Raw genomic sequence first — 10,629 nt, forward strand, 5'->3', positions numbered from 1 at the left:
GGGACGGTAAGAGCGTCCTGGCAGCATTGACCATGTGAGGGCTGATAGCAATAGCAATAGCAAGAAGTTAGACATATCCTGCTTCATAGGGCTTTCAGCCCTATCTAAGCGGTTTACAGAGTCAGCATATCGCCCCCAACAACAATCCGGGTCCTCATTTTACCCACCTCAGAAGGATGGAAGGCTGAATCAACCCTGAGCCGGTGAGATTTGAACTGCCGAACTGCAGAACTGCAGTCAGCTGAAGTAGCCTGCAGTGCTGCTTTTAACCACTGCGCCACCTCGGCTCTTAGAGAGTGCAGAGAAGAGCAACTAGGATGATGAGGGGACTGGAGGCTAAAATATAAGAAGAACGGTTGCAGGAACTGGGTATGTATAGTTTAATAGAAAGAAGGACTAGGGGAGACAGGATAGCAGCCTTCCAATATCTCAGGGGTTGCCACAAAGAAGAGGGAGTCAAACTATTCTTCAGGGCACCTGAGGGCAGAACAAGAAGCAATGGGTGGAAACTAATCAAGGAGAGAAGCAACTTAGAATTAAGGAACAATTTCCTGACAGTGAGAACAATTAATCAGTGGAACAGAATTTGCCTCCAGAAGTTGTGAATGCCCCAACACTGGAAGTCTTTCAGAAGAGGTTGGAGAGCCTTCTCCCTCTATCCCCAAAGAGAAAAAAGCTGAACCAGAAAGTCATCTACGGGCCACCAGGTGGGAAGGCCTTCATCCCCATTCCAGGACACCGTCTACTTCTCCATGACTGTTCCAGGGGTAGGAGGGCCCAACAATTTTAATCTGGGCTCTTCCTTGCATCCTTCAGGCCTCCAAGCCAGGGGTGAAATCCAGCAGGTTCTGACAATTCTGGAGAACCAGTAGCGGAAATGTTGAGTAGTTCAAAGAACTGGCAAATGCCACCTTTGGCTAGCCCCAGGGTGGGGTAGGATGGAGATTGTGCAGTATCCTTCCCTTGGAGTGGGGTGGGAATGGGGATTTTGCAGCATCCTTCCCCTGGAGTGGGGAGGGAATGGGGATTCCGCCCACCAAGCCATTCCCACTAATGGGGAAGGCTCTGATGAGGACTCTCCGCCAGAGGCAGAGATGGGGCCAGGGTTGCCTGACAGTTATCAGCTGACCAGAGTGGGATATCAGGGGGGGCAGAAGAACAGCTGGAGCCTGTTCCCGATGTGTGCATGGGCAGAGCTGCCAGTAGAAGGGAACAGTAGAAAGGACAGGGGGTCAACTTGGGAGTAAAGCCACAGGTGGACAGTGAATGGCCCCTCCTATAGGAAATAAAAGAGGAGTTGGCGGGAGACCATTAGTTTAATTCATTAGGGTGAAGATCTCTTCCTGACTTCTTGCCAAGTAATTGCTGCTACAGCCTGGAGTTTGGAAGATATCGGCCTGGCAACTCTCCAAGCCTGATAAAGGTCTGTAGTTGTGAAATCTCTTGAAAGACTGTTGGCCGGGACTTTGCTGGAGAGGAATTCTCTTTAACCTAAATCAGTGTTTCTCAACCTTGGCCACTTGAAGATGTCCGGACTTCAACTCCCAGAATTCCCCAGCCAGCGAATTGACCTAAATAAAAGAGATTTTATCAGGACGAGGAGTCTGTTTCATGATCTTGGGGGGGGGGGGGGCTAAGTCAGAACACCCCCTTCCCCGCTCACCAACACCTTCCGTAGGCGTCGCCAAGATTAGCCGTAACTTATTTGCAGCAAGATAGCAGTTGTGGTTCACAACTCACCGCCTTCCTGTGTTTCACTTGGTTTTTTTTTCTTTTCACAGCTGCCAAGAAAGTGGACGTGTTACAACTAACTCAGGTAACAAGTCCCCTTCCTCCCAAGAAACACCTGCCACATGAGAAAGTGTGCTGCACACACAAACACAGAAAGACCACAAAAAGCACAAAGAAAATGGAACCAGGATAGCAAAGGGCAAGAGAATTGAGTCCAACCCCTCCAAGGAGATGTTCAGGAGGTCAATTGCAAGTGTGATACACATATTGCTAATTTTATGGGGCTCCCAGTTTTGCGGATCTGGTGCACGTTCGGGACGGTAAGAGCGTCCTGGCAGCATTGACCATGTGAGGGCTGATAGCAATAGCAATAGCAAGAAGTTAGACATATCCTGCTTCATAGGGCTTTCAGCCCTATCTAAGCGGTTTACAGAGTCAGCATATTGCCCCCAACAACAATCCGGGTCCTCATTTCACCCACCTCGGAAGGATGGAAGGCTGAGTCAACCCTGAGCCGGTGAGATTTGAACTGCCGAACTGCAGAACTGCAGTCAGCTGAAGTAGCCTGCAGTGCTGCATTTAACCACTGTGCCACCTCGGCTCTTAGAGAGTGCAGAGAAGAGCAACCAGGATGATGAGGGGACTGGAGGCTAAAATATGAGAAGAAGGGTTGCAGGAACTGGGCCTGGCTAGTCTAGCAAGGAGAAGGCCTAGGGATGACACAATAGCTATCTTCGGGTACTTGAGGAGTTCTCACAGAAAGAAAGGCTCAACCTATTCTCCAAAGCCCCTGAAGGCAGGACCAGAAGCAATAGATGGAAACTAATCAAGGAGAGAAGCAACCTAGAACAAAGGAGAAATATCCTTACAGTGAGGACGATTAACCCCTAGAATGGCTTGTCTCCAGAACTTGCGGCTGCTCCTTCCCAGGAGGCTTTTAAAAAGAGATTGGAAGGTTACTTGTCTGGAATGATAGAGAGTTTCCTGCTGAACAGGAGGTTGGACTAGAAGGCCTCCAAGGTCTCCTCCAGCTCAGTTATCCTATAAATACTCTTCCAACAAACCACCAGATCACAAGAGGAGAGAACAGCCCATCCATTCTCCTTTGAGAAGGATGCAAAACCAGAACAGTTGTTAGAAGAAATGTGTCAAGAGGCCCTCACATAAAAAAACGGAGCAATTACAAAATTTAGAAGGACGGTGGGAAGGGGGCAAAGGTGTGGCCTGTGATCTTCTGATATGACTTATTTATTCTTGCTTTCTTAAATTAACTTGCTGCCCATCTCACCATGGGGGCTGCTCAGGGCAGCTCGCAACAGTAACGCAGGGGGGAAAAAACTCAATACAAATTGTGAATGTAATACCAGTAAACCAATGAAGCAATTAAAATAAACGATGGAAGCGCAGCAATATGAATTAAGGGACGGGCGGAGGGGGAGAAGGAAGTGCGGAGGGGAGCGAGGGGCGGCTAGTTAATCATCATGAAAATAAATCCCAATATTCATTTTAACAAGTGAGGAGGGAAGTTCAATTGGCTACAATTTTCTTCCCGCTGCAGGAGAAGCGGTCAAGGCAGCAGCCCCCCCGCAGCTCAGCTCCTGAAAATTGTTGGGGTGGTATTGGGAAGGGAGGAAGGGACCAGCACGGAGCTAGTCTAGACTCATGGTGCAACCATGAAAGGGCCTTGCCTGAATCCCTTGGAGCAGTTTCTCAACCTTGGCAACTTGAAGATGTCCGGACTTCAACTCCTAGAATTCCCCAGCCAGCGAATGCTGGCTGGGGAATTCTGGGAGTTAAAGTCCGGACATCTTCAAGTTGCCAAGGTTGAGAAACACTGCCTTGGAGCCTTGGCTAATGGATTCTGGGGGAAAGCTGCCACACTGGAGAGATTCCTGTATTATAGGCAGAACATAATGAAGTAGTTAGCTTGCCCCCCTCAGCACAGGTGGGTCTCATTGTTCAGGCATGATGGTTGGGTCTTTTAAACCATTCTTCCTTCTGGTGAATGAGTCCCATGCAAATATGCAGAGCCTTTCACTGTTGAACCAAGACAATTGTCACTAATGACAAAGTTTTAATCACAGGCTGTTGGGGTGTGTGTGTTTCTCTCTCAATTGTTTGACAGGTGATGGTACAAGTTCCTGAACAGGACAAGAGGGACTTTCTCTGCACCCCTCCTTCTTCCTCCATCCCCAGGACTGGGAACAGCGTTGGGTTGCCCCAGATAAATAACAACAACAACTACTAGCCAAACTCATAATTGCTTTGCTTCTCCTGCTTTCAAGCAGTGCTTGGACCATTCATCCATTAAGCTTATTTCCACTAAACCAGGAGTGTCAAACCTGTGACGTCACATGGTCATCACATGACGTATCGTGACTATTTTCCCCTTTGCTAAACCGGGGTTGGGCATGGCCAGCGCATGACACATCCAGCTCGCAGGTTGCAAGTTTGAGACCCCTGCACTAAACACAAAGCCCTTCCTTCTTTTCTATTTTTTCCTTCCTTCCTTCCTTTTCTCTTTTGCTTTCCTTCTTCCTCTTTCCCTCTCTTTTTCTGAACAAAAGGGAGAGTAGATGAACTACTTACTATATAAGGCAGGGGTGTCAAACTCGATTTCACTGAGGGCCGCATCAGGGTTGTGTTTGATCTCGGGGGGGGGGGATGGGGGTGGCCAGGATGGGCGTGACGTCACTCGTGTGGCTCCAGAGCTCCGTTTTCGCCTGCGATGGCCACCCGCAATCCTGTGCCAGCCAAAACAGAACTTGGGAATGCCCCTGCGAACTCGGTTTTTGCTGGCAGAAACACTGCAGGACAGTTGTTCGCTGTTTCCAGGGCGGCCCCCCCGGGCCAGATCTAAACACTTGAGTTTGACACCCCTGATGTATTATAGCAAAATAAAAAACTGACAAAACGAAGGCATGTGAAATGGGAAAGGGGAGTCAAAATGCTGATATAGGTTTATGCCTGTGTGTGTGTCTTAGTGCGCTGTTTGATTGCCTAATGACGCTGCATGCCACACAATCTAATGCCATCTTGTTTGATGCAATAGCCACGACAAATGTTCCAAATCTGGCTTGTTGTGACTTCGTTTTGTGGGTTAATGTGGGCTCTCTATCATTGGAGGTTTTTAAGAAGAGACTGGACAGTCACTTGTCTGAAAATGGTATATAGGATCTCCTGCTTGAGCAAGGGGTTGGACTAGAAGGCCTCCAAGGTCCCTTCCAGCTCTATTCTGATTCTGACCATTCTCTCCTGATGAAAACTCACACAGTCCTTGGATGCTTTTCTAGAAAGTTTGTACGTATTTTGCTTTTGCGAGTTGTGCTTTGGAAAACAGGAATTCAGAGGGCAGATAGGCACACCCAACATCCTCTCCAGAAGCCCAACCCACAAGCCCAACCCACAAGCACAACCTGGCAGATGAAGGAGAACATCCTGTCTTCAGAAAAGACATGGAACTTGGAGCAGAGAGAGGCATGACAGAACAGAGGAGAAAATGATCTCCTAAGAAAATACATTTATTGTCAAAAAGACAGGAGAAATAAATTGAATTTTTGGGCGGTGTTGTAAACTATTTCTGCTTGAGCAGAAAGCTACGTTTATAGTTGGAACTTGTTTACATGTGCAAATGTCATTCTTCTTGTTCCTGAATAAGAAATACCAATAGATTTTAAATAATGTCAGTTCTCTTGTTTTTTTGCTGAGTGTTTCATGCTTTGGAACGGGTCTCAGGAAAATGTTTCATTTTATGTTGGATCCAAAGGATCAGGCAGGATTTGTAACTGTGTGGGTCGTTTTGTTTGGCTGTGTTGTTTTGTACAAACTGGGTTTTTTACTTTTGTTATAAATGGGGGGGGGGAGGAGGAAGGCATGTTTTCTTTGTGCTAACATGAAATAGAAACATCTACTTGATTAAACTTGCATGACTAACTGACTGACTTGTGGCCCACTTAATGAAGTTTGCACACAATCATTAATGCTTATTAAATGCACTTTCCTCCGCTTCTGATTCTCATGCTCAGTGGCGCCCGTGTTTCAACCGAGCCCTTTAATTAAATTAATTGCCTGCTTCAGTGAATATCAACACAATAATTAACGTCAGCTCTGTTCAGCATTGTTTGGGAGGGGAAGAGGCTCTTTAGCAACAGAGAAATAAAAGGCCAGGCCAGAGGAAAGGAATGGAAATTCTACTTTGACTGCTTAACTTTATTTCTTTATCTTGCCCTGAAAAGGATTGGCAGTTCTCAGCCCAGTCACGGTTCCACCATCTGGATAATGGTCACAATTTTTCTTTGCAGATGGGCTGGGTGCATTACAATGCCTTCTGCTTTGCCTCCCCACCTGTAAGTAAACCAGGAGGTCTCCCAGTGCAGGGATATTGCTGTTGGGTGAACCTTGGAAAATGAGATCATTTTCAGATTCAAAAGGGGGGGGGGATGATGGGCTGGGGGCTAAAGCAAGGTCATAGCACACACTTGAAAGTAAAGCAGGAAGACTGTAATTGGGGTGTGGGGCTCTATCTGTCTCACAAGAACAAAGAATGCTTATCAACAGGAAATATGCATGTGTAAAGCTTGCAGCAATTATGGGTAGCTAGAAAGTGGATAACAGTAACAAGAATTAGACAACTTGCAGAGCTCAGCTAAAAGTTAGGAATAGAGATGGCCGGCAGCCAATGAAAGGCCTGTTAGAGAACTCCTGGGGCCTTCGCTAGCCAAGGCTTAGGAATGGCACAGCTAGAGACCAATAGAACAAATGGTAGAATTATTGCTAAAGTGTTTTTTAGAGGATATTTCTTATTATTTCCCCTTGTCCCGTCTTCTCCTTTAGTGAAAATGTATAAAGCTTTCTTAATCCTTTGTTCTTGGCCTTTTGACCAGGAACATTTTACCTTGGAGTCCTCCAATAAGAAGCAATCAGAAAACCTGCCCCTCCTGTCTGGGTCCATCATTGGCTTCCACACCAGGCTCAGACCCCAATTGGGGAGAAGACAAGCGTGTCTTTAAACAGCAACTACTGCGTGGATGCAGACAAAGGAGCCTGGCAAAAGGAAGGGAAGGCGATGGGAAGTTCATCCAGAGGCACATGAATGAGTGGAGCCTCCCTGGACAGAGGCAGTCTACCTGCACAAACCTCCTCAGGAGCCTTGGAAGGAGCCCCCCCCCCCACTTCCTGGATCCTTTGGGGCCTCCTCCTCCTCCTCCTCCTCTCGGGCGGCGCTCCCTTCCTGGCTCCCTCCGTCCTCCTGCAGGGGGGAGAGAGAGAGAGAGAGGCCGAAGCCTCCGCCTCCCGCGGCCCCACCTCCCGGCCTCCCCCCGCCAGACCAGGCCTCCCTTCTGCGGAGGACCCCCCCGGACTTCCACTCCCGGCATCCCCTGCTCTCCACCTGCATCAGGCCGCATGCGCACTCGAATCGGGAAAGTCCTTCAGCGGCTGCATGGAATCCGAAAGTGAGGGTCTCCTTCTTCAGCCAAGCCCCGCCCCTTCCTCTTCTAGTCACGAACCCTGGGCTTTTCCCGCCAGTTCGCCTCATTTGCATCGGAGCAGCTTCTGCCCCACCCCATTGGCGGGCTGCCGCCGGGCCACACCCCCTACTCGACTCTGCAGCGGCCGCCTTCCCTCCCCTCGTTTGGCTCCTCCCTTGCGCCGCTGGCTCCGCCCCGCCGCTCCCTCCCCTTCGCCCGGCTTAGCCAAACTGAAGAGGGCGGAGGGCGATGGGGGCATTCCCAAAGCGGCTGCAATGGACGGGAACGGAGGGAGGGTCCCATGGGCAGCCTCGGCTTTCCTGTGCCGGAACCCTTTCTGCCTCCCCGGAGCTGCTCCCTTCCCCGCCCCATTCAGCCTGCAGCCCCTGGGCAACTCCGCGTGGCCCCCTTTCCTCCTGGGGCGGGTGGGCGGGAGAAGGGGGGGTTGCAGCTGGGTCCAGGTGCTGCTGGCCGCCTGGCACCAAGACCCCCTTCCTCCCCCCGCTGGAAGGAGGAGCGGGCGAGGTCGCGATGGCTGTTGCCAGCCTGAAAGAAGCCTTGAATGTCGCCATCCTTCCAGGTCTTATAATCAACACCATTGAAATTTCCCGGCCACCTGAACCCCGGAGGCTCCGGGCGGTTTTGCAAATGTTAAAGCACGTTTTGATTGTTGTGGGGCGCCTACATTTGGGATGTATACCTGTGACCTGGGATAGGCAACAGTTGGCCTGAGGTGTAGCTATTTAGCATAACAAGTGTAAAAGCTTTTTTTTGGGGGGGGGACTGTAATTCAGCTAACCAATAATTCTGGGAGTTGAAGTCCAACAGGACTTAAAGTCGCCAAGGTTGAGACACTGCTTTGCAAGGCTCCTCAGAATATCCCCATCTAAATCACGCCAAATGCCTTTCAAAAGAATAAAACCGACGCTTATATATTTATACCTTTCCCTGATTCCTGTCCTTAAGGTCCCCCCCAAAGGGAGCAGCTGGTGGAGGAGACCGGCCCAATCTCCTTCGCAGGGAACTTTCCGGCACAGCTAATCCTCAACTTAACGATGATTTGTTTAGCGACCGAAGTTACGCCGGCACTAAAAAAAAATGGGGCTTACATCTTGCACCCAACCGTTGCGCCACCCCCCACACTCACGCGACTGGGTAGCAACTGGCATATATTTATGTCACGCGATTGGCACCCGGAGCCTCCCCCAGCTGGCATCAATGATGCACTTAATGACCACTTGATTTATTTAACAGCTGCAGTGGTTGGTTTAACAGCCGGGGTAAAAGTGTCTTAAAATCAGCCACAAAGCAGTTAACCATCTTGGGGGTGGAAATTTGGGAGTCGTAAGTTGAGGACTACCGATCGATGTCTTAGCCAATCTGCTGAAGGCTCAAAAGTCCCTCTTGGTCGTTATACAGACCTTCGTTTTTCTGAGCAGGTGCCCACCAGGTGAGGTCTTACACCTTTGTGGCCTTTTGACAGCACCTTCTCCCTTGGCCCTGTCTGTTGACCCCCTTCTGGGTAGAATAGAATAAGCTGGAAGGGGTCTTGGAGGTCTTCTAGTCCAGCCCCCTTTAGACAAGTGATGGTTCTAGACCAGTGTTTCTCAACCTTGGCAACTTGAAGATGTCCGGACTTCAACTCCCAGAATCCCCCAGCCAGCATAACAGAGATGGAAGGGACCTTGGAGGTCTTCTACTCCAACCCGAGATGGCGCAGTGGTTAAATGCAGCACTGCAGGCTACTTCAGCTGACTGCTAGTTCTGCAGTTCGGCTGTTCAAATCTCACCGGCTCAGGGTTGACTCAGCCTTCCATCCTTCCGAGGTGGGTGAAATGAGGACCCAGATTGTTGGGGGCGATATGCTGACTCTGTAAACCGCTTAGAGAGGGCTGAAAGCCCTATGAAGCGGGATATAAGTCTAACTGCTATTGCTAACCAGGATGATGAGGGGACTGGAGGTTCAAACATACGATGGGATGGTTGCAGGAACTGGGCCTGGCCAGTCTAGGGAAGAGAAGGACCAGTGGAGACAGGAGACCATCTTCTGATATTTGAGGGGCTGCCCCAGAGAGGAGTTAGGGGATCCACTTATTCTCCAAGGGACCCGAAGGCCAGAGAAGGAAGAATGGATGGAAGGAGAGATTCAACCTGGAAATAAGGACAGGGAGAACAATCAACCCCTGGAACAGAAGTTGCCTTCAGAGGTTGTGGGAGCTTCATCCCTGGAGGCCTTCAAGAAGAGTCTGGACTGTCAGAAATGGTGTAGGGTCTCCTGCTTGGACAAGGGGGTTGAACTAGATGACCTCCAAGATCCCTTCCAACTCTTGTTAACGTGTTAATTCCATCCAGAGGATTTCAAGGCCTTGGAAGCAGCTGGCACGCAGATCTTGGAGCTACAGAAGAGATCGGTTTCTTAGGGAGGTTCTTAATGGGGTCTGCCAGTAATCCATTCTTGATTTGGGATGGTTTAGAGCTGGGCTGGCTGGGGGATTCTGGGAGTTGAAGTCCACAAGTCTTAAAAGTTCTCTAGGTTGTTGGGAGACTCTGGTTTAGAGGGATTTTTGGTGGCGGTTAGATGATAAAAGTTGATAACAGGATAAGAGCTTCCCCCCCAGCCAGTCGCACTTGGAAAAGTCCTTGGCTTACAACCACAATTGGAAAAAAATGTCGTTAAGTGAGGCATCACATGGCCACGTGTCTTTTTTTGCCCTGGTGGTTAATGAAACCGCTATTTGTTAGTAAAGCAGGCACCCGATGGCTGCCAATTCCAACCTCCCCTTCCAGCTTCCCCCGTCAATTTAGCCTGAGCCAGAAGCTCAGTAACTTTGGTCACTAAATGAGTCGTAAATCAAGGACTATAGAAATTTTCTAATGTTCACGTGGAGGGAGAGCGGGGGTGTGTGTGTGTCGTTTCCGTAGCCCCCTCTTGATCCTCTTAAATTTGAAAGCACATCCACACCTCCGGGGAGTAACTTCGCTGCCCTTTTCATGTCATTTTAAGGACCGTATATCAAAACAGAGGCCAACTTCCTCCTTAGCTCGAACACACGCGCACACCGAATTTAGGAAAACGTTTTCTGACATTTCCCCCCCCCCCGAAAAAAATAAAAGCAGAGAAACCTTGTGCATGCATGTAGAAAATTGTAAAATGTAAATTTTTTTTAATATATAAAACTTCGTTTTTACTGTTTGCAGTGGTACTAAGCATTACGCAGCAATGTTAGTCGAGGTTTTTTTTTTCATAAACAGATAGGAAGTAAAAATTGTACATTTTTTTCTAAAAAATAAACATCTTTTTGGAGTTTGGGGTATCTCTGGCCTGGCCTGGTGATGTTTTCAGGAGGGGAGGGGGGCTGGGCAGCTGGCGGGGGAGGGGGGTGGTCTCGTCCAGGTGGGGGAACGGATGGTCCCTGGCTTTTATGGGAAT

The 10,629-nt window shown here is 49.2% G+C and overlaps 2 protein-coding genes across 5 annotated transcripts in view; both read left to right on the plus strand.

The window, feature by feature from the left end:
- LOC116520089 (SLAM family member 5-like) overlaps positions 1-4,389 on the plus strand; it is a 41,458-nt gene extending 37,069 nt beyond the window's left edge. For all 4 annotated transcript variants that reach the window (XM_032234244.1, XM_032234241.1, XM_032234243.1 and 1 more), the window contains 2 exons: positions 1,782-1,816; positions 3,857-4,389. In XM_032234244.1, coding sequence (XP_032090135.1) covers positions 1,782-1,816; positions 3,857-3,979 — 158 coding nt within the window. In that variant the 3' untranslated portion in view covers positions 3,980-4,389. The remainder of the gene's footprint in view (positions 1-1,781; positions 1,817-3,856) is intronic.
- Position 4,390: 1 nt separating this feature from the next.
- Positions 4,391-8,790, plus strand: LOC116520088 (translation initiation factor IF-2-like). The gene is made up of 2 exons (XM_032234240.1): positions 4,391-6,077; positions 6,615-8,790. Exon 2 carries the CDS (start codon positions 6,824-6,826, stop codon positions 7,799-7,801), a length of 978 nt encoding a protein of 325 aa, XP_032090131.1. The 5' UTR covers positions 4,391-6,077; positions 6,615-6,823; the 3' UTR covers positions 7,802-8,790.
- The last annotated feature ends 1,839 nt before the right edge of the window (positions 8,791-10,629 follow it).

Source organism: Thamnophis elegans, chromosome 17, assembly GCF_009769535.1.
Source record: "Thamnophis elegans isolate rThaEle1 chromosome 17, rThaEle1.pri, whole genome shotgun sequence".
In the NCBI taxonomy this organism is placed as follows: Eukaryota; Metazoa; Chordata; class Lepidosauria; order Squamata; family Colubridae; genus Thamnophis; species Thamnophis elegans.

What these genes read in the sequence shown, in the direction of transcription:
- LOC116520088 (XM_032234240.1), top strand. Translation starts at nt 6,824, where the DNA reads ATGAGTGGAGCCTCCCTGGACAGAGGCAGTCTACCTGCACAAACCTCC.